General features: G+C 42.4%; 1 protein-coding gene across 3 annotated transcripts in view; it reads right to left on the reverse strand.

Annotated features, from left to right (window-relative positions):
- The window catches only part of CREBRF (CREB3 regulatory factor), a 48,876-nt gene extending 28,311 nt beyond the window's left edge, over window positions 1-20,565 (reverse strand). For all 3 annotated transcript variants that reach the window (XM_070414392.1, XM_070414394.1, XM_070414391.1), the window contains exons 1-2: window positions 20,453-20,565; window positions 1,501-1,688 (exon numbers count right to left, since the gene is read on the reverse strand). In XM_070414392.1, the coding sequence (XP_070270493.1) occupies window positions 1,501-1,509 (9 nt within the window). In that variant the 5' untranslated portion in view covers window positions 1,510-1,688; window positions 20,453-20,565. The remainder of the gene's footprint in view (window positions 1-1,500; window positions 1,689-20,452) is intronic.
- Between the last annotated feature and the right edge of the window lie 6,935 nt (window positions 20,566-27,500).

The raw sequence follows: 27,500 nt of genomic DNA on the forward strand, positions 1-27,500 counted from the left end.
GGTGGCACCAGTAACTGGGAGCTCAGGAGCTTTATCCTGACTCCTGAAAAGCATACAATTCATCCTATAATAAATAAGAAAGGGAAAAAAAGCCTCAGCACCCAGAGTTAATCCATCCCCCTTTTCCATTTCAACATCTCTATAAATCACTCTAGAGTAAAGGCGGGCCTCACACGCCTAAATTGGTCCAAACAAGTAAAAGGCCTCCCTCTGAAACTGAATTTGCATAAAGGGAGAGGATGGGGAAAAATAAAAATTCCCTCTTTGCCTTTTTGTTCTTCTTCAGCAAGTTTCTGCTGAAACTTTAAAAAATTATTAGTCTGTTTACATTTTTGTATACATATGCCTTTATACACTATCATACATACTCTCTCATCATGTTTTCCTTCATTGGAACATCCCACCCCATTCTTTTCTTTCTCCGATTTTCCCCAACCCTACCAGACTGCAAACTCAAAATAAGTGTCTTATAGTTCTAAATTCAAGTATTTGATAAATAGCAAATTAAAACTTGAATGAGAAAGAACTCTGAATGGGTATGTGTGGTCCACGTGGCAGGGAGGCTGGGGTGGAGGCAGGCCGCTGGCCTTTTTAACATCAGCCAGCAAATCCCATTCTTTGCCTCTGCTGCCTGCCTCCGAGTCACTGCACAGTCACAGCAAGTTTCTGACTCCCTTCGCTCGGGGCATAGTTCTGCCTGGCCTCACATAAAGCCACCTAAGCACCCGGGCCCTCTCATTATTTTTAGATCTCTCCCCAGCACTGAACACAAAGAGGGGAGAGGGTAAAAGATAATGACAGGAGGAAGGGAAGAAGTTGTATATGCAAAGTGGGGACTAACAGGGCTTCATTTATTGTTTCAGTGATTGCCTGAAACCAGAATTGATGAGTTCAAAGTAGTAATATAAATGGATATAATCACTCTTAAACATGTTTTGTGGGAGGTATATACAGAGGTGGGCAAAGTAGACTTACAGTTGTTTGGAAAATAGAGTAAATAATACAAGAATAAACTTTTGCGTACTCACAACTGTAGACCTACTTTTACCTACACCTGTATATATGTGTGGGGGGGTGTATGTGTATGAAAGACATACACAATTTCCTCTTACTTTTAAATTCAACAGGCATGAATGGGAAGGAACAATTGTGAAGTAGAAGACAGAAAGAATAAAATAGGCTTTTGGTGGCAGGTTAATTTTCAGGGGAGTTGGTTTAGCTCCCATAAAGCCAGCAGATCTGTACACCTTTCTAACTAAACTTCCATTCACCGAGTTCCCTGTGCCACGCTCATTATTTAAAGCTATATAGCAAAGCAGAAAATAGAAGCAGCAATAGAAAAAAGTTCATATCTTCAAAACTAGCTGAAATCAGAAGGATACTGTCTTAAAAAGATAGTGTGTCAAGTTGTGTTACGAATTGGAGAACTTACAGAAGCAATGATATGGACTTTCTGCCATGGGAAAACAGAAAACCTTACACTTGCTCTAGATGATTTACCTGAGGCATTTCCAAGCCCAGATCCTGTAAGTCCGATTCCAAACTTCTTTTTTTTCTTGTTTGTAAATTCCTTTCCAGCTTTACTTTTAATTTCAGGATCGAAGATGATTTTCACAACCAACGGCAGGTTTCCCTGGAGTGCCTTCAGTTCAGCTGCTGAGATCCCTGCTTTTCTTTTCTGCACGAATCTGTCAAACAGCAACACACAGCAACTTCACTGAGCACCATTAAAAAACAAGCTGACCTTTCAAAACGACCTTAACAAAGAACATTTTAAAGAAGTCAGTCTTGTGGTTGCAATATCAAAAATTTGGTCCTTTCTTAGTACCAACTATTCTGAAATTCACCATTCCTTCCTTTATTTGTTCTAAAATGGAATTGGTCATTAACAACTAGTGACATTAAAAAAATTCTTAAAATATTAACATAGGCTGGTTTTTCTTGTGATATAAAAGATGTACTATACTTAATGTTAAAGTAAAGCTCCCACTCACTTTCTCTTCCGTATGAGAAAATACACTGCAACATTTAATTCCATCTCTTGTATAATCATTTTTATTTCCTGGCTCTTCATTGGGCTCTCCCCTCTGGTGGGATGGCATTCTGAGCTACTGTTCTAGCCTAAGAAACACCGTCAAGTGCCCAGCCTGGGCCTAGAAAGACAATTACTTATGCATCTCAATCCAGTGCTGCAGTCTAAGTGGACTGACTGATCCCTGCTCCTGCCAAAGGCTAATTCTGGCCCAGCTTCTCCTTATGTGGCCTCATGCTTGGTTGGTCCTACTGCTGATGTGTATTCTCAGTCCTCACTCTTCCCCTGGTTCCTGTGAGAAAGAGGTCAGCTGCATTATCTAGAACTATTACTTAGACCCCCAAAAGGCATATAATTCAAGTGAGGCATTCCACAAAGTGGACTAGTGTAATCCTGGCCTACAACCTGGATCTGAGAGAGAAGTCTGATACTCTGTAAAACCTGAAACTTAACCTTCCTAGCAAGGGTCGAAGACTTAAGAAGAGACTGAGTTGTATTCAACATATATTTATTAGCATCTACTAAAGACAACATCTATCAACAGCTTGGTTTATCAGGGAAACACTGGATTAAAAAAGGGCTAAATGCTAGTTGTAGCTTTCACTTGCAAACTTTACAACACTGAATAGATCAATCTTTCTAAGCCTCATTTTTCATCTCTCTGGCTACTGAATTTTCTATGCCATAATACTTTCATACAAATACAAGTATTTATTTAAAATTGTACTTAAACACTTGGCCTCAAAGAAAACTTCAGTCAATGCAGTTGGCAAAAAAGACCACTTGTTTGGGAGACAGGAGACCTGGATTCCAGTTTTGATCCCATACTTAAAACTAAACAGACTTAGGAATTAGAACTTAAATTTTTGTTTTAGCTCGCAGACTGAGGAATTATAATTATTCTCCCTTAACATATAATAGGGATGTTATGAGAATTAAATGAGATGTTAAATTAGGATGTAGTAATAAAATAAATCTAAAAGATGATTATTATCAATAGGTATATTATGCCAATGATTTCTTTTGTCCCACAGCTAATCCAGCTCAGAAACTCAACATCTGTGAGAGCTACTGCAAGCAAGGCTGAATGTATTAAAGACACCCATTCCCAAGAGAGGGCATCCACTATGTAAAGGGTTGAGCTCATTCACCTGGGATACATCAAGGTCCTTAGTTGCCTCTCTCCTAGTCTCTCAGGTAGCAGCAAACAGGATGAGGGGGAAAGGCCAACTCTACCCCAAGCAGTAGAACCTCTTTTCAGTGATAAACTCTTATAATAAATCTCTAAAACTAATGACCCAAGTTCACAACAAATTATCCTCATCCCCGAAGTTTTGCACCCATTTCCCAGAAATGCTTGGTACCCTTCCAAATATGTACTGAGAAACAACATGAAGAACAAAATCTCCCACCCAAAAGTGAAAGGGGACAAAAAAAAGGCTTCTACAGCAATTACCATTATACAGAAAAAAGCCTCTATAGCAGTGGTTCTCAACCTTCTGGCCCTTTAAATACAGTTCCTCATGTTGTGACCCAACCATAAAATTATTTTCGTTGCTACTTCATAACTGTAATGTTGCTACTGTTATGAATCGTAATGTAAATATCTGATATGCAGGATGGTCTTAGGCGACCCTGTGAAAGGGTCGTTCAACCGCCAACGGGGTTGCGACCCACAGGTTGAGAACCGCTGCTCTATAGTAATTACCATTACACAGACTTTTCCATAACGACACAAAACTAACTCCTATACCAGGAAGCCAGATATAAAGGGTACATTAATACTAAGATGGTGGAGTGACACTGAGGAGGAAGGTATAGTAACTTGCTTTTCGGGATGCCTTCACACGTCTTTGGGCTCAAGAAAATCCCTATTTTACTTAAGGCTTTAATATAAAAAGCAGTAGTCTTAATGTGTGACCTAAGGAATAATTGTTCCAAGGAATGTCAGATGTTTATTCAACAGAAGGGTTGTATTGGAAAACACCATACTAAACAAAACTGTTATATTGCCTTTATGCAGGACTTCCTGAAAATTTTAGGGTGCTGGGTGCTAATGCACGTTATAAATCACCAATAGGTGAATAGAACAGACTCGATGTCCCAAACTTATTTGATCATAAAATCCTCCAGTCTATCCTCAAGCTGAACTCAACACTAGTGTTTCTTAAAAAAAAAAAAAAAAAATTGGGAAAGACTTAAATTAATTCCCCTTACTTCTTTTATTCACAGCTCTGTCTCACCAGTTCCCAGTACAGGTTTGTTTTTCAAGGAAGAGAAGACTGTGATCCATCAGAAATAATATTTACCAACAGATTTTCTATACCAGGACTCATTCAAAGCTATTCAACAACAGCTCCTTGGTGCAAGAATACTCTGGTAACCGAGACTAGCTCTCTGAAGCAATGAAATGGGCAAATGATTGATTTATGAGCAGCAATGGTACCACTTGGACACCCAGAGCTTCCATCTTTTTCATTAATAGCCCTTCCACCAGGTCCTACTCTAGATTTTTTTGATTCTCCATTTGAAGATACATTAAGGCTTATATGTACATCAGGCAAGGAGGCAAAAGGTAAAGTAAGGTTTTAAGTAAAGTCAAAGGACTTCTTACAAAAGCTCCTCCCTAGGACTGCTCAAACCACTAATCCAATCTTTAAAAGCCAAACCCAAAAGCTGCCTGGTATGCCCCAGGAAGTTCACACACATCCAAGAGCTCCTAAATTATTCCCCTTCTGAATCTGAGAGTTTCAGCTGATCCCTGACCATCCACATAGAGAAAAAAGTTCAACACCAACCTCTTTGTAAATGAAAATGTCTTATGAATAAGCAGATACTGTCTAGGATGGCCAACATCTCCCTGCGCCCCTCTTAGAGGGCACTGGCTTAGGCCACTGTTCCCTTTAGTAACTTGAGGTAACTGGATCCTCACAATGGCAAACAGCACTCTGAGTCCTCCAACATTCATCAGAGTAGATGCTCAAAAATTTCTGACACGCCCATTAGAATGGCTATTGGAAGGAAGGAAGGAAGGAAGGAAGGAAGGAAGGAAGGAAGGAAGGAAGGAAGGAAGGAAGGAGGAAGGAAGGAAGGAAGGAAGGAAGGAAGGAAGGAAGGAGGAAGGAAGGAAGGAAGGAAGGAAGGAAGGAAGGAAGGAAGGAAGGAGGAAGGAAGGAAGGAAGGAAGGAGGAAGGAAGGAGGAAGGAAGGAAGGAAGGAAATAAGTGTTGGTGAGGACAGGGAAAAATCGGGAACCTTGTGCGAGTTGCTGGTGGGAATGTAAAATGGTACAGCTGGGAAACAGTTTAGCAGCTCCTCATAAAGTAATTCCACATCTGGATATATACCCAAAGGAACTGAAAGTAGGGATTCAAACAGATATATGTCCACAGCAGCAATATTCACAATAGCCAAAAGGCGGAAACAACCCTAGTGGCCATCAACAGATGGACAGATAAACAAAATGTGGTCCACACATACAAAACATTATTCAGCCATAAAAAGGAATGGAATGCTGATACATACTATATCATGGATGAACCTTGAAAACATTATGCCAAGTAAAATAAACCAGATACAAAAGGACAAATATTATATGATTCCAATTATCTGGGGTACCAGAAGAGGCAAATTCAGAAAGATAGAAAGTAGAATAGAGGTTACCAGAGGCTGTTTGGGATGATGATAATGTTCTGGAAATAGTGGTGATAGTTACACAAGATTGTCAATGTACTTAATGCCACTAAATTGTACACTTCAAAATGGTTTAAATGGCAGGATTTGTTTAATTTACCAAAATGAACCATCGACAGATTGGCTGCTTCCTGCGCACCCCCTACTAGGGATCAAGTCCACAACCCGGGCATGTACCCTGACTAGGAATCTAACCAGCAACTTTTCAGTGCACGGGATGGGATGATGCCCAACCAACTGAGCCACACCGGCCAGGGCTAAATTTTTTTTGAGGTAAGAAATGCCGACACATTTACACTGTTATATAATTCATATACCATGGTTTATTTTGATCTTTCATAATCTTTGCTGGTTTATGCTCATCCTTTCTTTCATGTCGGCAGAGTTCTTGGATTCTTTCTTTGTTGTCTTTAAACTGTGCCAGATTCAAAATTCTAAGAGATGGTAACTGTTCTGACCCCAATTTAAATAAATTATTTGAAGCTTAATCCCCAAGTACAGTTGAAAGAAAGGGAAGAAAGCGGAGGGAAGGGGTGAGAGAGGCGGACAAAGGAAGAACCACTGACTGGGTAATCTAAAGGTTTCCACAATATGTATACCACATGAGATTCCCTTGTTTGACAAGAAAGACAGTTATTCATTTGCCCAAGCTCTTTCACAGACCAGGACCCATCGACCACATAGTCCATCCATTCCGCTATACTCCATATGTCCCATTCAGTAATTCCTTTGCTTTTGAAAACGATTCAACAAAAGTTGAACCAAACAGTCCTTCCGATGCTTACTAAATCAAGCCACTACCTGTTTACGGTGCAGCAGCAATCAGAGATCTCCAAATCTCTAAACCACTGAGGAAGCGGAGGCTGCCTATGCAAGGAGCACACTGGGGGGAAGGTGGGGGTTTGGCTCTCTTTTTATTATGTAATATAAACCCTGTGACTATGCCCTGGCCGGTCTGGCTCAGTAGGCTGAGCGTCGGCCTGCGGACTGAAGGGTCCCAGATTCCATTCCGGTCAAGGGCACATGCCTGGGTTGCAGAATCGATCCCCAGTAGGGGGCGTGGGGCGTGCAGGAGGCAGCTGATCAATGATTCTCTCTCAACATTGATGTTTCTATTTCTCTCTCATTTTTCCTTCCTCTCTGAAATCAATAAAAAAATTTTTTAAGAATAATAATAAAAATAAATAAATCCTATGATTACAACTGCAGGCGAAGAGGGATTCTCTATCCTTCAGCAGCAGTTCTCTGAACTCCAAATTTTATAAAGCAGGCAGGTAAACTTCAAGTGAGATGGTTATAGTTTATGTCAGGAATTATTAGCACAAAACCTGCATTATTTATTTTCCAAATCCTGAGGCTGTTGGTCTTTAAGGAGGGAGAGTAGGGGAAAGAGGTAAGGAAGGAAGGAGAAGACAATCTTTCCCCTCAGATTGAGTGAGGAAAGAGCATTTCCTAGCCAAGGAGTACTTACAATGTGAGCCTCCACCATACTACCTAGTGGACTCTGTCTCTGGGTCAATCCAAAGTCTCCTTTTATGCTCACATTCTGAGAGTTTAAAAAATATGGGGCTTGAATTTGTTTTGCCACAAAAACTTAGTTGAACAAAGTAATTTTACTGAGAATCCTAAGGAGCTAAGACACTAAATCTCAAATGTGATCTCTCCTTGGAATGCGGTTTTGGAGGAAGACACAAGACCCCTCAGAATTTTATTTGATTCCTTTCCAAAGGCTTTGCCCAACTTTAATCTTTGGGCTACAGAGGTAACATATGGAAGCTTGGTTAAAATGCTTTGGGAAAGACCATGAAAGCAGGGCTTCTGGAAGAGCTACTTTTTATTCTGAAAACTATCGACTATAAGATATTAGGGGCTTTCTGAAGCCTTGATACCTGTCAATTAAGTTGTTCAGAGTATAAGAATAAAAGCATGGGACAGTTTTAGACAGAACCAAAGAATGCATTTCTAACCCCAGCCACACTTGGTTACCTCTGGCAACAAAATATTCACAAATTTATATTGTTTATAGATTACTAAGGCACACTGCTATACCCTGTCATTTCATATTTGGCGAAGTAGAGTAAGTATTAGCATCATTACCATCCCCCACCCTCTGTCTAACCATTTTTATATTAATAAAAAAGATCAGCAAGGCAAAGAGATTTGCCCAAGGTCATTCAGTAAATGGATGCCTCTGTGCAAGCCTATCATCATAGAGACCATCTCTACTCTCAGTGTCTCAAAGATCCTATCTAGAGGACACCCAAATCTACATCTTCATCTTAAACACCCAAGTGCAGCCTGGCTGGTATGGCTCAGTGGTTGAGCGTTGACCCATGAACCGGTCACAAGATCAATTCCGGTCAGGGCACATGCCTGGGTTGCGGGCTCAATCCTTGGTAGGGGGCATGCAGGAGGCAGCCACTCAATGTTTCTCTGTCATCTATCTCTCTATTCCTCTCCCTTCCCCTCTCTCTCTAAAAATAAACAAAAACATATTTTAAAAATAGTTAAACACCCAAGTGCACAAACCCTGCCATCTGAGATCCAGGTACTTCCATGTTCATTCACATCCCATACCACAGACACAACATGCTACCTCCCCATACAAACATTCTTGTTCTGTCAATAGTACCATCATTCTCAGCCATCCAGGCATGGAACACGGATCTCAGCCTTGACTTTTTCTTCCTCCTCCTCACTCACTGTGTTAAATCATGCCAGTTCTCTTGTAGCAAGAATACACCTATGTTTCCCTTGGCCATTCCCACTTTCTCAACACTTACTTGCCTCCTCATTTTATATTTACTAATCCAATATTTGACCTATATATCTTCCTGCCTTCAGCCCCCCCACCTCTTTTCAGTTATGTCCCATTATAAAATTATTCTTCCTAAACTAACACATCATGTTAGCACTGTGCTCATGTTTTCAGCAACTCTCAAACATCTCTTGGATAATGTTCAAGATACTCAGACACAATGAAACTGTCTTTCCAGCCCCATCTTCTACTACTCTTCTATCAATATAACACTAATATTTATTTGATCTTATAATTTCCACCAAATCCTTGAGGTACTTAAAATCCCACTTCATTAAGGATTTCTAACAATGAGACTCTGGCCTTTCATGCTTTTTTTTTTTTTTTTTTTAATGTTTTCCCTATTCTTCCTCTACCAGATTGTAAAATCTTTCCTGACCATTATATTTCTTTTTTTTTTTAAATTTTTTTAATACATTTTAATTATTTTTTACAGAGAGGAAGGGAGAGAGACAGAGAGTCAGAAACATCGATCAGCTGCCTCCTGCACATCTCCCACTGGGGATGTGCCCGCAACCCAGGTACATGCCCTTGACCGGAATCAAACCTGGGACCTTTCAGTCCGAAGGCCGAGGCTCTATCCACTGAGCCAAACCGGTTTTGGCCTGACCATTATATTTCATGTATGTTTCACTACAATGCCAAAAGCAATGCCTTGCCCAGACAAAAGCTGACTGACAAGAAACAGGAAATCCCTAAGATCATAGGTCCTTCTGGATAAGGAGGTTGGATGACCTTCATATACAAAGGCATTGCAAATAAGTCAGTCATTCAATATATGTTTACTGAACATCTTTTATGTGCTCTGAAGTATCTAATAAGTAGCTTGTTAATTTGAGGCTTCAAACATTGTAGTATCATATATTAAATATATTTTAAATTGTACCCCTTAGTTTTCTTTTAAATTTCCAGAGAGAGAGTGCTATTAGAATTTCAATTTTAAAGACCTGAGATAATTCTTATCTAGGGAGGAGAGGGCAGAGGAAGGAGGAGGATTAAAACTTATGGAATCCACAAGTTACACTCTATCCCTCCCCAACTCTCCCTTTCTCCCCCGCCCCCCACACAGATTTTTAAAATTAAAACAAAATAGTCAATGCAGGTGAAGACGGGAGCTTTATAGAATCATTTTGTTTTAGGAGCTGTTTTGCAGAAATCTACAAAATGTAAAAAGGAAACAATACAATGAAAGTCAGCAGCATAGAAAGACAATGGTGCAGGTGGGAACTCATTTGAGCCATACAGCAAGATTCCGTGGAAATACCCATCACAGGACAACCTGGATGTACCCTAACAACCTCAGTACTCATGTTAGCAAGGATCTGGGCTCTTCCTCAAGATGTACTGTCTCCTTTCTTAGATCTGAACTTTTCAAAAGTAGCATGAATATAGACTAGAGACAATTTGAAATTCCCTTAAAATTCCCCCCTATTCTGTGAAATGGGCTATACCACCAGCCAAGACTATAGAACAGCTGATACAGAGGTTATGGGCTGGGGACACAAAGAGATGGCTAATATAGTTTTAAAGTCATTTCTTTCAACACTGAGAAAAGCTGGCTGCCTCTTTGACTCTAATACTCCTAAAAGGCTTGTTCAGTGAGAAGAAAATTCTAGATTCAAGATATTTGGAACTGATTTTCGCCTTCTTTTATTTGTAAATACAAGAATTCCACTTCTTTCTTTGCAGGGATACTGTGATTCATGATATTGTGTAAAGTATCTAGCCCTGGCACAAAAAAAGACACTCAATAAATGATGGCTGTTTTTTATTCTCAGAATTCTTCCTTGGAATAAGGTGTTCTGGGATGTTGCTGCTACTGACAGTATAAATCCAAACTCAACTCAGAATTCTAGGTTATCTAAATTCCAAACTTTATCACAAAAACCCAACCACCTGGAACGAGGGTGAATAAGGGACATGCAGGCAACACAGGTCATTTAACACCCAGCTTTAAACGGGTGAATGTCAATTATGCTGGTTTAATCAGCAAAAGATCTTTGGGTTCACAGAGTAATTAATTCATAAAGCTGCAAACTAGTCATCTCTGTACACAATAAAGAACTGGCAGATACGTTACAAGGGGAAAGGGCTTCTCCGGAGAGATTATTGTTATTACTGTTCAAACAATCTTTTTTTTATAGTTACACGGCTTCACTAGAGATACTGGGCAACTCGAGAGAATGCACTTATACAAAATTTATCTTTATACCCATAACAGCTTACACAGTTTCTAATAGACACACGCACATACATAGTTTAATGTATACCATATTTGTCTCAACAGGGTTCTGAGTAAGTCAAACAAAGGTGGCTGACTATCCCAAATGCTGGGAAAACATAGCTTGGAATAGAATCAACAGCTATCAGAGAAGTACAAAGTGTAACAAGAATCTGGTCCCACTCTCCCACCAGGCACTCAGAATTCTTATATCCCTCCAATCTAAGGAAATAATAAAATTCACTCATAGTAATTTGTTAGTTTTCAAGTTGGAAGTTTGGACAACCAGCAAATTATGATGCTAATCTATAAAACAAAGGTAACACAATCCTAACAAGTTCAAGTTCATTCTACTAGAAGTATGCACATTTTAAAACAAAACACAAAATTAGCTGAAGATTTAAAGCAAAAGTCTCAAACTGTCCTGCAGCCACAAATCAATGCCTACATATGGGTTTTTGTTCAAGTCACACATCAGTGCTTCCAAAACATTACATTTTAACTGCCAGTACTTACACTGGAAATTTCATATAAAATTTCTAAATCCTGCCGAAACCGGTTTGGCTCAGTGGATAGAGCGTCGGCCTGCGGACTGAAGGGTCCCAGGTTCGATTCCGGTCAAGGGCATGTACCTGGGTTTCAGGCACATCCGCAGTAGGAGATGTGCAGGAGGCGGCTGGTCGATGTTTCTCTCTCATCGATGTTTCTAACTCTCTATCTCTCTCCCTTCCTCTCTGCAAAAAATCAATAAAATATATTAAAAAAAAAATTTCTAAATCCTATTATCAAATGCCACTCTCTTAGGGAGAAAGAAATTAGACCTGATAACATTGGGTACATATTCCTGGCAAGATCACTTGAACTGAATCTCCTGCACTTAAGTCCGTTATTCGTTTAACTGGCCTGTGTTCTCCAACTGTTCCAATCCCCACCCAGTCCCATTTTACAAATGGGGAATTTAAGTTTAGAGATTCTCAAAACCAGAGCTAGCAAAAAGCCCCTTTGTGATTACAGCTAACTCCAGGACTTCCACTCTTACCTCCAAATAAAAGGTAGTTAATGTTAAAAAAAGGTATTTAAAAAACTACACATGAATGTTTACCACAGCTTTATTCACAATAGCCCACAATCAGGAAGCAACCCAAACATCCATTGACTGGTAAATGGATAGACAAATTGTGGCACATCCATACAATAACAAGTACTCAACTGATACTCAAAACAACATGAATAAATCTCACTAACATCCTGTTAAGTAAAAGCAGTCAGACTCCACAAACAACAATTTTGTGACTGCATTTATATGAAATTCCAGAAAAGACAAAACTATAGAGATAGACAGTAATTAGTACTTGGGGTCAGGGTGCAGGGCGCATGAGGGAACTTTCTGTGGTGATGGAAATGTTCCATCCTGACTGTAGAGGTGGTTAGATGACTGACTGCATACATTTATCAAAACTGAAAACTGGGTGAATTTTATTTTATGTAAATTATACTTCAATAAAGCTGATTTTTAAAAGAGATATTTAGAAAATACTTTAAAATTACAGAGAAGAGTACTACCATCTCGACCTGGGAAAGTTGAGGAAAGCTTCGGGAAAAGGTGAGGTTTGAATTGGATCTCATCACAGTAACAACTTTACGGTGCAAAAGAAGTAGAAAATAGCATGTAAGTAGTCATATTCTGCACTGTAGCCTATGAGAAGTAGTATCTCTGAATACACAGGAAAATGCTTCACAAAAGGAAATTCATAGAGATGGATAATTAGTACTTTGATAGGTATCAAAGACAAGTTGAACTTACAAGATTTCCCAAGAGGGAGTCAACTCATATATATTGCTGTTCATATGCAATATAAGCAGACAGTGTGAAAGAATTTTTGTTCTTTTTTTTTTTTTTTAATAAAGCAAAATGAAAGAAAAAGTCAAACAAGCAAGTGAAAGGGAGGCAAGAAATGCACTAGGTCAGAATCAAAGGTACGTTGATACTGACACAGATTAGAAGAGAAAAGAGAGGTAGGTACATCAGACCTTGATAAGAGGCTAAAAGTAAAACTAAAAACTAGGAAAAAAAGAGACCAACCAACCAAAGCAGAGCTACAGAGGAGAGACCAGAGACCTGACAGCAGGCCCAGGAGAATGAGGACAAGGGGAAGGCGAGAAAGTTCTTCTCTCCTAAGTCTCACAAAGTAGTCACCTCCTCTTCCATCTACTTCCCACCTCCATCCCTTCCTTAGGTGAAGCCCTCTCATTCCTAACCCCACCCCACACCTCCTGTACATCGTTCATACCTCCTTGCCGCACTAGAATGCTTCCGTCACTGATCTTCAAACCCCAGTTCCTATGCTGCCTTTTCTGTGAAGCTTTTCCAACTTTCCCATGCAGAGTTCGTAGTCCTTCTTCATTATTTTCAGAATATGTTGTTCTAAATATTATCACAATGTTGAACTGCAATATCTGTCTCCTCCCTCTGCTAGTCCACAAGCAACTCCAACTGAAGATTCAATAGTGAGAACAAAAACCCTTACTAAAAAGCAGTTCAAAATCTGTAAAGTTCCTCACCTTATACAACTCAGGTAGGACGCTAGAAGCCTTGCTGTTGGAAAGGAATCCAAAGTGAATTGTTTGAACAAGAGCGCATCTGCCCTACCTTTCTTAAAGTTTGATTTCTGTAATGCTTTAAGTTTCTCAGTGAATGGCACACATAACAGAGAACCAAGCAAACTGCATCAGGAAGGGCAGATAGCAGTCAAAGAAGGAATTTCCTCTATGAATGAAAGGAGCTCCTTAAACTCTCAGACAGAAGATCTCACTGAAGAAAATAAATGTACAAGAACGTGAAGAAAGCGGGAGCAGGACAAGAAGTCAGCAAGCTCCTGAAGCTTCCATGGGAAACTTAAAAGTCAACAATTCCCAAAGATAAACAAGCAACAACATGACTTTGTAACAAAAGATGGGAAGGTGGTTTTGGTGCTAAAGGGACAGAATGATGGGAAGAGCAGAGTTGAATTAGCAGGGAGATGACTAAGTTAGAAAGCTGTTTAGGGAGCACAGCTTCAATACATCCAGATTTTAGAAGGAAGGTCATGAACTGGTGAAAAGGCACACAGGGCTTGGCTGGAGATGGAATGGGTAGCAGTCACAAAGTACCACTGAAGTCACCTGCATCAAACTCCAGTCCTCACCACAGCGGTGAATCAGAATTAACAAGAATGATTTTACAGTACTAACAGGCAAGAGTCTCTGATATATAGATGAACAATAACCCCAAACCTCTAAGAAATGAGATTCTGCTCATATTTGCCAAACACCCGGAGAACCAGTGTGCCAAGAGCTAAAGACAACTCCAAAGGACAAAAGACAAGGTTTTTTGTGCCTGGAAGGAGTATTCAACAAGTCTAACTAATGGAATTACCTGAAAAAAGTTAGCAAAAGAATTCAAGGAATTTTTAGATATCATCAAAATAGCTTCTATGTAAACCTTCTTAAAAGAAAGGGCCAAAATGTAGCAGGATACAAAATTAACGCCAAGAAGTCTATGGCATTTCTATACACCAATAATGAACTTACATAAAGGGAGACTAAAAACAATCCCATTTACCATCGCACCAAAAAAATTAAGATACCTAGGAATAAACTTGACTAAGGAGGTAAAAGACCTGTACGCAGAAAACTACAGGACACTGAAAAAGGAGACAGAGGAAGACATAAACAGATGGAAGAACATACCGTGTTCATGGATTGGTAGAATCAACATCATCAAGATGTCCATGCTACCCAAAGCAATCTATAGATTCAATGCACTCCCCATTAAAATACCAACGGCATATTTCACAGACCTAGAATGAACTTTCCAAAAATTCATCTGGAATAAAAAAAGACCCCGAATAGCTGCAGCGATCCTGAGAAAGAACAACAAAGCAGGTGGGATCTCAATACCAGATATCAAGTTGTATTACAATGCCACTGTTCTCAAAACAGTCTGGTACTGGCACAAGAATGGACATATAGATCAATGGAATAGAATAGAAAACCCAGAAATCAACCCAAACCACTATGCTCAATTAATATTCGACAAAGGAGGCATGAACATACAATGGAGTCAAGACAGCCTCTTCAATAAATGGTGTTGGGAAAATTGGACAGATACATGCAAAAAAATGAAACTAGACCACCAACTTACACCATACACAAAAATAAACTCAAAATGGATAAAGGACTTAAACTTAAGACAGGAAACCATAAAAATGCTAGAGGAATCCACAGGCAGCAAAATCTCAGACATATGCGGAAGCAATTTCTTCACTGATACTGTTCCTAGGGCAATGGAAACTAAAGAGAAAATAAACAAATGGGACTACATCAAAATAAAAAGCTTTTGCACAGCAAAGGAAACCATCAACAAAACAACAGGAAAGCCCACTGCATGGGAGAACATATTTGCAAATGTTATCACCGATAAGGGTTTAATCTCTAACATTTACATGGAACTCATACAACTTAACAAAAGGAAGATAAACAACCCAATCAAAAAATGGGCAACAGACCTAAATAGATACTTTTCGAAAGAAGACAGAAGAAAGGCCAAGAGACATATGAAAACATACTCAAAGTCACTAATCATCCGAGAGATGCAAATCAAAACGACAATGCGGTACCATCTCACACCTGTCAGAATGGCTATCATCAACAAATCAACTAACCACAAGTGCTGGCGAGGATGCGAAGAAAAAGGAACCCTCGTGCACTGCTGGTGGGAATGCAGACTGGTGCAGCCACTGTGGAGAACAGTATGGAGTTTCCTCAAAAAAATAAAAATGGGACTCCCATTTGACCCAGTAATCCCACTTCTAGGAATATATCCCAAGAAACTAGAAACACCAATCAGAAAGGATATATGCACCCCTATGTTCATAGCAGCACAATTCACCATAGCTAAGATTGAGAAACAGCCTAAGTGCCCATCAGTAGATGAGTGGATTAAAAACTGTGGTACATCTACACAATAGAATACTATGCTGTTTGGTAAAAAAGGAGTTCTTACCATTCGCAACAGCATGGATGGAGCTGGAGAGCATTATGCTAAGTGAAATAAGCCAGTCAGAGAAAGATAAATATCACATGATCTCACTCATTTATGGAATATAATGAACAACATAAACTGATGAACAAAAACAGATCCAGAGACAGAGAAGCATCGATCAGACCATAAAAACCTCAGAGGGAAGGTAGGGGAGGGAGGGGGTAAGAGGGAGAGATCAACCAAAGGACTTATATGCAAGCATATAGGCCTAACCAATGGGCACAGACAACAGGGGGGTGAGGGCATGAGTGGGGGGGGGGGGGAGGGTAATGTGGGGATAAGGACACATATGTAATAACTTAATCAATTAAGAAATTTAAAAAAATAATAATAATAAAAAGAAAAAAGGGCCAATTTTTAAAAGAAGGGTTTTGGTTTTGGTTTTTTGAGCCGATGGTGATTAATTCCTCCCTTCTAACCAAGAAAAGTCCAACTTCTCTACTAATAGTAGACTGACTTTGTTACCTTCCAGATAAGCAGTTTTTAGCATCACCTATTTAAACTGCTCAGAAGCACTAAAACGCGTCAGGCACAGTGGCAAGCACCAAGCACCGGGGATATAAATAAGAAGCTGACTCTGACCTTCAGCCCATGTTAAATGGGTAGAGAAATACTGCAGAGGGGGGCAAATGCTACAAAGACTAGTACTGAGAGGCAGTAAGCTAAGGGAAAAGGGAATCCAGATTGCAGAGGTGGTTTCAATCAGACTGAAGTATAAGCAGCCCCAAGTATTAGCATATTCAAAGTACAATAACAAACAATTGTCCAGTATCTGTGAGCTAGAGATCATCATTAATCCCCACTATTACAAATTAATTGAGTTACTTACAGTCCCCCAGCCAACAGGAGGTTAACTAAAACTAGAAACAAGGTTAAAGGCCACTTAATGAAACAGTTTTAATGAATAAGTCATTATAGTCTCCTTTCTAAACTCTCAGGCTTGCAGCACTTGAAATCCAGTTCACGTCAACAAAACTGACAAAATAACACATTAAAACAAAGCCGAAAGCTACCCATGAAAAAGTATTGCCTGTGTAATATTTTTAGGTTATGGTATATCTCTGCTTCATTTTCCAAGGGAGGGGAAGGGGGGCAACCTGTGTCTTTTTAGGTTCTATTTGAAAAAGTATCCTACCACACAAATATCTCAGGCACTGACACAATCAATGTGGCTTCCAAACTAACTTTATGACATTTATATGTGCCAAGTGTGTTGACTAGTGATTTGACTAACATCTCTTAACCAGTTAACTGCCACGATATTTTGAATTAAAAAAGGTCCACCACTTGCGTCTATAGACGCTTATGGCGTACCAATGGTTAAAACAGCTATACATGGTTTTGTAAGGAATGATATGCTAAATGCACTTTTAAACCTCAATAGGACCATACCCTTGAATACATTAAGGTTCTTAGATATCATATCTTAAAGACAAAGTTTTTTCAATCAGAACGCATTTCTTAATTATAACTTCTTAATATTCCAACATTTGCTTTATATGTTTTTTTTCATGAAAACAACTATTTTCAAAGGAAATAAAAATAGAGAACACAATATTGCCATGTGCTCTAATTCTAAAAACTCTTCAAGGCATGTGCTTTAAGATATGTACACTATGCAAGTGCTCAAATGTTAGCACAGGTCATGTTCTGAACATCGAAGTTCTCAAAACCCAATGACTGACTGATGTCTTGGAACAAGGGTTGACACTACAGCCTTTGACCACAGATTATTCTTATAAATCAAGTTTTATTGGAATATAGCCCCAAACATACAATCTATGGCTTTTTTCATGCTACAGTTTGCAGAGCTGAGTCCTTGTGACAGAAACGATATGGACCACAAAGCCTAAGTATTTACTACTTGACGTCTGTTGATCCCCTATATTAGAATCAGCAGAACCAATGATCTGACATATGTATGGCTAGCCTAAGAGTTTATCTATCCCAGAAGATGAACCACTGAATACAATGAAAAAGAATTCTTCCCCAAAACATCCAAATAGAAACCCACATGGAACAACCTCTACTAATTCAAAGTCACACTGTCAATCTTAACTAAAAACTAAACTTTAAAGGCAAAGAGTAAATTTAGTTCTCTTAATCTTTTCACATCTGTGCCGTGTTCGTAGAATCAACATACAAATTCAATGTACTTCCGTTGTCGTGTGTACTCAGTTAAGCACCACCAGGAACCCTATTAATTACTCCTTTCCTCCTTACGCTGACATCCCAGAACCCACCCACCATGAACGAGGAAAACTATGTAGGACATAGTCTCTGTAAAAGTCTGCTTTCACCTGTTATGACGGAGACTGGGATCGTGAGTGAAGCAAATCTCTTCTTCTGGATTCATTTAGTCTCTTCTATGCTTACTAGCCTAAAAATTCCAAAGCTGCTGTAGCAGTCATATAAAAGAATTACACCCAAATAACTCCTGCTAGATCTACTTGCCATTCTTAAACTAAGAGAAAAAACAAGCTAATATTTTTTACTTGCTGTTATATTTAAGAACTGAAGTCTATCAAATAATCAGGATATATTTTCACATATTCTTAACAGTCAATCATGTCAAATTAATATAGACATCAATAAATCATTTACCAATTATTATTGTTCTCCAGTTAACAAAATAGGAGATGATGCAAATTCCTAAATAAATACAGTCAACTCCTGAATAGCCCCTGCTATTCAAGATATGATATATCTAAGGTGTGTTCCCACCACCCCTAAGTGCTTCACCGAAGCAGCATCAACAGCCTGGTACCCTTGACAATACCAATGCAGTCACAGCTTGTAAGCTGATGTTAACATAAAGCTAAATTAAGCATTTCACAAGGCCAACATGATGCCAAAATAATCACGAGACAAAGTAAAATCAGTGATTTTCTAATTACACATGCCATTTCCCCTTTCACCATTTTTTTTTGGGTGTTTTTCCTGACTATTTTGGATTAAAAGAGGGAAAATATTTAAAAGTATGAGACAACCAGTTTACCACAGATCACAAGATGTATATAGACGTCTTAATTCTGCTTTTTTAAAAGAAAAAGTCAGATCTTGATCCTATTTCTCACCTGTAGAGTATTCATTCACAAGACAAAATCCTAAAGAACCTTCAAACCTAAACACTTTTCTCAACGCTCAGTTTTCTCATGAGCTTCATTTACATGAGCTGCCAATGTGAGGAGGAGCAAACACCGGAGGGCCTGATCTTTAGAGGTATTCGGATGGGGGGGGGGGGGGGGGGGGAGTAAATGGAAATCCCGCCCTTAACTTTCTTTGCTTTTCGAGTCCTGGTGTTCTCTGTGCAAAATCCAGAAAAGCAGAACTTCCTCCTCCCTGCCTGCCTCTATCTGAGGCCTGGTGCAGAAATTCAGACCGCTAGTTAGCCCGGTACCTTCTTAAGGCGGTCTCAGAGCTCAAGTCCGCTCAGAAACAGCAGAAGGTTTGCTTTCTTGGATTAAAGGAGGGCAATTGGGGGGTTGGCGGCTGAGTTTGTCAGGAAGCGTAGGGCCGAGAAAGGGGGAGAATCCGGAGACTGAGCTCCATCCAGTCCCAGGAACCACCCCCAGGGACGGCTGGACTGCCCTCGGTACTTCCCTGCCTCCTCCGCTCGGGCGGGGAGAGCGGCGGGTCAGGGTCAGGCTCCCCTGAGCTATTTCCCGGTCCAATCGGACTCGCCTACGGACACCCGAAACGCCCCCGGCCCGGCTCCCTCGCCCTTTGCCCTGTCTCCTCCCCTCTCAGTGACCCACCACCACTGGTCCCCTCCCATCTAACATGGCCGCACCGCCCGGCCCACTCCCGGCACAGCCTAACCAATTGGGGGGGGCCCGCGGCACCGCCTCTCCCACAGCCATTGGCGAGGCTGCCTCCGTCCGCCTGTCCCATTGGACGGCTCGGCCTGCCACTCCGAGCTGCGGGCTCCGCCTCCGAGCCGCTCCAAGCTGCTTTGAGAAGACATATAAACAAATCCCCGGAGGGAGGCCCCTGCAGCCTGTCGCTGGGGCGGGGACGGGAAGGGGGAGCGGCTACCCCCGAGGCACCCCTGCCCGAACCCCCCACTCCCAGCCCGCGCCTCCTCGTCTACTGCCAGCCCGGTTACAATCTTCGGGGCCCCGGCTCTTCCTCACACGCCCCCCTCTCTCTCCTCCTCCCCCGCCAGCCTCGCCTCCCCTCCCTTCCCCGGCCCCTCCCACCCGCTCGCTTCTCTGACAGGCCGGTTGCCGGCAGCCACGACCCCGGGCTCCGAGGCAGCAGTGAAGGGCCGGGCGGCCCGGCAGGGCGTACGCCCGGCGCTGCCCACCCCTGACCTAGCCTGCCTCCCGCCCGGGGGTCCCTTCCACCGCCGCCCCGCGCTTTTATATAACCGTCCCGGGCCGGGGGTGGGGGAGGGGGCCGGAGCCCCCGTGACCGGCAGGCGGTAGCGGGCGGCCCGCGCGCCCCCAGCCTCGGCCCTGGTCCCGGCCCCCGCCCCGCGCCGGCCCGGTCCGGAGCCCCAGCGCTGCTGCTTCCTAGGCCGGCGGCCCTCCTCCGCCCCCCGCCCGGCTCGTCCTTCAGCCCAGGCGCCTGCGGGGTCCGGGCGGCCGGCAGCGGTGCTCACCTGTGGGTGTGGGGCGGCTCAGGGACTGGGCCCGGTTCCGCTGCAGGGGCCGCGGCCCCTCTCCATGCTGCCTCGGGTTTGTTTTGTTTATGTCCTTCCTGACGGGTTCCCGGAAATCGCGTGACTCGCCCCCCTCACGTGGGCCGCGGCGAGGAGGAGGAGGAGGGAGGCGGGGGCCCGCCAGCTTCGGGCCAATCACGAGGCGTTCTGCAGCCCGGCCAATCGGGAGCTCGGCCTGGCAGGGCACCCCTGTCACATGACGCCGGAGGGGCGGGTTGCCGGGAAAAACCAGGAAGAGGGGGCGGGGCGGGAGCTCGGCGCCGGCCGCTGCGGCGTGGGCGGGGCCGTCTCCGACACCCGCCACGCTCACCTTGTGGATGTTCGTTTACAAAGCGTTCACGCGCGGTGTTTTCTCTGATCTCAAATACGCGGTTGGGCCTCAAGTGTCGGCATGCCCATTTTACAGTTTAAGTTCCCTGAGGCTTGAAGGGGTCCACGGGAACAGAGGGCATTAATTTAAAGGGGGACTGTATCGACTTTCTGCTTTAAAAATGCCCTATCCACCTGAACTTCAGTCACTGAGAGACAGACCTTGCCTTCAGTTGTTCGTTCATTCATTCATTCAACTACTATTCAATGCGTTATTAGACTGTCCCAGACACAGGGATCAGATTGTGTGCACCTTTAAGAGAGAGAGAGAGAACTGTACACAATTTCAAGCCTTTATAACACAGTGGCTTGAGGTCTTCTTGGGCTCCCTAATCCTACTAAAAACAACAGCGATCCTTTATTATTGAACGTGTCCTATGGGGTGGGCTTATCACCTTACCTAGTTATCCCTACAAGCACGTGTACCAGTTTTCGGATGGAGAAATAAAAACTCAGAGGGATTAAGTTATTTGCTTAAGGTCAGGCAGCTAGGACATGATCCAGCTACCACAGCTTGTGCTTCCAGACTGCTCTTTAGACTTCTTAAGGTCTCAGACTATATATTTTGAGCACAGACCAGAAATCTGATCATAGTAAGCATAGGGAATGTTCGATTACAGAGCAGAAACGCTTGGCCGGATTCCTTCAGGATGCCAGTTTTCTCTTAGGAGTAATTGCTTTTGAGATGTGGCTCCTCTTTGCACAGATCTAGGGAAGTAGTATAACGTCGATGTTAAAACTATGGACTTTGGAGTCAGAAAGACTTCTATAGATCACAAGCTTCAAAAGGGCAGGGTTAGCTGTGTTGTTTATCCTCTACCTTTGGTGCCTGGCAGGTATGCAGTCATTAAATACTGGTGGAATAACAACCTGGATTTGAATCCTTGCTCTACCATGTGTGAACCAGCACAGATTATTTGGTCTCTGTGAGGCTTCCATGTAAGTATCTCATGGGATTGAAGTGAGAATTAAGTGAAAAACATAATATAAAGCATTTACCATAGTGCTTTGCATATAGTGAGCAACTAATAAATGATAGTATTACTAGATTGTTTCAAGGACATCATTTAGAAGATCTGCTGTGGGCTAAATAGCAAGTAAGGATAGCTCTAGATTTAGCAGTTAACAGCCGCTAAAATAATGCTTTTGTACACAATAATAGGGAGGTATATGTAGAAACCTAAGAGGAAAGTTAATCTCACCTCTGTATCCTTCAAAATGCCATAGATTCTCAATACCCAATGAGAGAATAAGTATTTTCACTACTACCCAGGAAGTAGTATTTTAAGTCTTACATATACATTCTAATTTCCCATATCAACTAGAGTTTCGATTGAAATCCCAATTGAAAAACTAGGTTGGAAAGTTTGAGCCAGGTTCTCTTACTCATTCAATGAGATTCATGCATTAAATCTCCTTGGAATACATCACATACGATCCTCTCTTGTAAATACTATTTTTAGAAAAACTCCCAACAGATGGTTAGCTCTTCCACTGTTACACTGGCCTCTGGACAGACATTTTCACTGCCTCTATTGGGCAACAGCTCCTTGGGTCAAGGAGCCGCTCGGTTCTTCTAGCACAAGGCTCTACACAGTGAATGGGCTTACTAGTGAATTACAGTGGATTCCCGCCTTTGCATCTTCCGTTGTCTTGGAAAGGATAGAGTTTTGGCTAACAGAGACCTTTCCATCAAGGTTTGTTAATGACTGTATCCTGCTCTGAAGTGAATGAAATCACTGACTGCTCATTGATTTGTGTTTCTCTGGGTTTTATCCTGCCAGATTGTGCCACAAAGTTGGCAGGAAGCTGGGACTCTGGAATAGCACTGGCTTGAGGTTCAGGAGGCTCTTCTTGTTCTAACCACAAAGCAGTAACCAACTGCTATCACCAAAGTGTTTAACCTTGCTCCTGTAGGATCATTTACATACTGGGATAGCCTGAGTCAGGAAACTGTTTTACACAAACACGAGACAATGGGGAAACAAAGCAATACTTAGGATTCCATTGTATTCTTAAAACTAAATTGATTCTTTTTTGATTAGGTAACATATACATGCCACAAAATTCAAAAGGTACAAAAAGGTATTCAGTGAATATTCAATTTCCCTCCCACCCATGTTCCCCTTCTCAAAAGCAACCACAATTGCCCACGCTCTGTAACCTTCTAGAGACATTTCCCCCACTTTAAACCTCAATGTATTTGGAACACTGTTCTTGGACCCAAGACCCCAATTTGAGCTTGACCAACTATGAGATCTAGGGTGAGGGGCTGGCCCTCTCTGTGTTCCAGCTTCTTCACTAGCAGGAATCTGGACTAGAACTGAATGTTCTCTGTAATCCTTCTAACTTGAACACTGAGCTCCTGAAAAAAATTAAAATAGTTGCCACAGGTCCTAACTTTTCTATGACCCAGAGTTTGCACTTTACATGTCATTCTTCACTGGTACCCAGACTAAGCCCTACCTACTGTTCAGGCACCTGTCTTCTAAATGAGTGCTATCCTTTTGAACCTCAGTGTCTTCTTTCCAGACCCTGCTGGGCCGGTGTGATACATTAAGATCTCACAGCTTCAGAACTGAGATTAATTAAATCAAAGCTGGGAGATCTCCAGGAAAGCTGTGTCCTCCTGACACTTGTAAAAACTGATTTCTTTCCTGAGCAGACTTTGCTGAGGGCGAGTCTGAATGACATACTAATTGATGGCTCACAGTTGGCACCCATCCCTCATTCATCTCTCCTAGAAGACATTCGTTGAGGAAGGAGGAAGATCACATCTTCCCATTGCCTTCACGTCTCAAGAGGATACCGTGTTCCTGGTCCCCAACATTCTTTATGTGACAGCTCTGAGCTTCAGGTTCTTACTTCTCCCAGAAAGCAACAAGTTCAGTCCCAAACGCCCTTCCCTAGTCTATCATCTACTTATTTAACCTGATTCCTCACTCTCCAGAACTAGCCCACCATGGGACAGGAGCTTAGTAACAGCTTGTGGTCTGAATGCACAGATTAACATCCAAATCCTATTCATCCTCCATGACTCGAGATCCCACATCCTTCACAAAATCTATTGCTACTACATCTATTTCTGCTCTCATTAATCTTTCTTCTACCACCCAAATGAGCCCTTAATGTACTCATCACTTTTAATATCCACATCATGTATGCTGATATTATTTCCTCAATTAAATCAAGTTGCCTACACACAAATATATCCTTGGATTACAGAGAATTCGAGGTGCATCATTAGACAGCATGTGCTAGCCTGTGTTAAGTGATGAGCAGGGGAAGGGAAGTGAAAGAAATAAGGAAATGGACATTCTTGAGTGTCTAATGCAGCCGTGGGCAAACTACGCCCCGTTTGAAATGCATAAAACTAAAAAAAAAAAAAAAAGACCGTACCCTTTTATGTAATGATGTTTACTTTGAATTTATATTAGTTCACACAAACACTCCATCCATGCTTTTGTTCCAGCCCTCTGGTCAAGTTTAAGAACCCATTGTGGCCCTCGAGTCAAAAAGTTTGCCCACCCCTGGTCTAATGTGTACACGAAGACACAGCCCTGGCCCTGGAGGGACTCAGAACCTCTCGAGGAGGACTGACATGGAAAGCCGACCATACAAGAGCGTTCATAAGAGGGGTGGCTCTGGCGGTTGTTAAGAACATGACGTATTTCAGGGCCGTTTTCTTCCCTATGTATTTGGGTAAGTTACTAACCTGGCTTTCCCCTGATTTCTGTCATAACCGGCCTCTGAGGATTAAATGCAGGAGCTGCTGCATAACGGGTGCTCAACAGCATCGGTTCCCACCTTCCCTCTCTCCCTCCCAGGGGGGATGTGCCTGGAAGCTTCTGAGAAGAGAAGCAGCAGAGAAGGGAAAGCAGCCTGGCCGGCGCAGGTGGCAAGCCCTCGGACTGTTTTAGGGCTCACTGTCTTCAGCATTCCTGTCCAAATGGTTTTGTCTGTTTCACTAGGACTGAAAGCTTCTTGGAAAAACTAATGGTGTCTGTGGGGTTCTGTTTTCGGTTTGGTTTGGTGTCTTGTCAGTGCTGAGCTTAATGTGCAGTTGGGATCAGCAACTCTAACTGATAGCAAAGCAGGAAGCCAAGGGAGCGAGAACAATGTTGTGTTTGTTGTAGGAAAGGCTCCCGAAGGACAGGTACAATGAGACCTTCTTGTCGGCTTGGCCAGAAGTAGGACGATAAAACAGAAAGTGGAGGAACAGACTGATAAGAAGCAGGAACCAAGACCTGGAGCCGCGATAACAGTTCGTTGAACTACAAGTGGACACACACTCTGAAGGACCCAATCCGGGTAAAACTGCGAAGCGGGGTTTCCATTACAGGAAGCAAACCGTTCAGGCGGAGGGCTGACGTGGGGAAGAGTAAAACTTCCACAGAATGGAGGCGAAGTCGGAGGGTCCTCTGTATCTAAGTTCACAAGGTCGTAAATTCCCCTCATGCTGCAGCACAACCAGGGATGGTGCCCACAGTTCTGAGGTGTCACCCTGTGCTCACAAAGCCCAGCCCGGCCAGGAGTGAGATACGTAAGAGCGTGCGAGAGGCTGTACCTGCATTCACACTCCAGTCACCGTGAGACATAAAGCACATTAACAAACCCGCACGCCAACTGTGGGTTCTATCCTGGTAGGAGGGGCAGTACCAGGGGGCCCCCACAACTCAGTGCCCACCTGGGCTCCTGCTGGGCTGTCTGCCTTTCCACACACACCCTGAGGGCGGCTGCTACCTGCCAACCTGGGTGGTGTCACTCAGGCTCAAGCCAGGAGGGTTCTGGCTGCGGGAGTCCTGTGAGCTGACTGCAGCTCCTTCCCGCTGCCCCTACAACCAGCTAGCTCCACAGGGAGGCTGCCCTCCCACAGGACTCACTACAAACTTATGGAGCACCTACTTTCCTACTTTGTGCAAGGCTGCAGGGATCAAACGTTTGAATAAGCCAGAGATCCGGTCCGGCAAAGGGTTCTGCCATCTCGGGGGGGGGGGGGGAGGGGGGGGCATGTGTAAGTTACACCGTAGTGATGGCAGAAAAAGCAAAGGATGGAACCCGAAGGCCACAACCTGCAGAGCGTCCTCAGCCGCTAGCATCCTCCTGCTGGGAGCTGCCTGGGAGTGGGGAGGAGGAGTTGGGGAACTACATTACACAAGGAGGAGGTTTAACCGGAGCAGCCTGAATGAAAGACGTGCCGGAGCAGTTGGGAGCGGAAGAACAGCGGGCTTTTTCTAACCCAGGCAGTACCCCACCACATGAATACCCCGGGCTCCCACTTGTCTATGTGGGTAGAATCCAAATCAATGCTCCCTTTTTATTTCACGGTGCTGTCGTTATGAGCACCTATACAACAGGAGGCCAGTTTTACAAGCTGAGTGCTCTGCCCTCTGCCCTCCACAATGGACACAGTTCATCAGAACTGCTGTGTGAACGTGCTAATTTTCATCGATTGAGAATAGCCTCAGTGTTTGAATAAATCTGACTTCACTTCCCCTGACCCTGAATTACTCTTTTCAGAAAAGGGGGTATGTATTATATTTTTGAAGGAAGTACTAACACTATTATTGCTTCCTGCCCCCTCCCTCCAAAAAAACCCAAAACCCACCATTTTTTCCCCTGATTATAATACTAACACATATTCTTTGTGGAAAATTTGGAAAAAAACACAAAGTTGTAAAAGAAATAATCATTATCAACATTTTGATCTATTTCTTGCCAGGATTTTTGCTATGTACATAAGTTTAAAATCTTTTTTTTTCCTCTTAACATAATGTTCTATTATCTTTCGTTAGTGCCTTTTATTGTTTCTTCTTTTTACTGAAGTGTTACATTTTCACTGGAGAAAATGCTGGAAAAAATATTAAAATCATCTGCAATTACCATCCAGAGGCAGCGTGAATAGTTTTGTTGTCTTTTCAATCTCTTTTCTAGGCATGTATTCTGGGGCGGGGGAAATTATTAAATGCACCACAATACCCCTCCATTTGGATGTAGTATGACTTAGAATAATCATTAGGTCAGTGATAAGGGTGTAGACACCATTATAGGTTTAAAGAAGAAAACAAAAACAATGACCCTGCAAACTACACCTTCAGAAAGCATGCCAGGAAGACTCCCATTCTCGCACAGGAACGGGTGGAACCTGGGAGGACATGTCCCGACACTTAATCTCTGATTGTTCCTAAGAGATCCATCTCCCTGTCAGAGCTCAGGCCTGGAGCCTGGCACAGGCCTTTACTTTTTCTGTAACCCAAAACAAAAGGGAAACCAGAAGAATAAACAATCAGTTGGCTGCCCCCTCTGGGGCATATCTTTATAGAAAAGTAAAAAATAAAATTTAAAAAAGAAAGAAAAGGACTGTCATTAGGTCCAAGGGATTTTGTCATTTCTTTGGCAGATACCCGTCGAGTATAATTATAATTTACAAATCATCTTCACCATCAGCATCTCATTTGTTAACACCCTCATACAGCAGAACGGGCAGGTATTATCCCCATTTTATAGACGAAAAAACTTAAGGCTCAATAATGAAATGATTTGCCCCAAGTCACACAGCTAGCGAGTGATGGAGTGAGATGCAAAGCGAGGGCTTCTCCTAGTCTAACGATCACCCCGA

This window comes from Myotis yumanensis, unplaced genomic scaffold, assembly GCF_028538775.1.
Source record: "Myotis yumanensis isolate MYYU_CA2020_CCGP unplaced genomic scaffold, mMyoYum1.0.hap1 SCAF_5, whole genome shotgun sequence".
NCBI lineage: Eukaryota > Metazoa > Chordata > Mammalia > Chiroptera > Vespertilionidae > Myotis > Myotis yumanensis.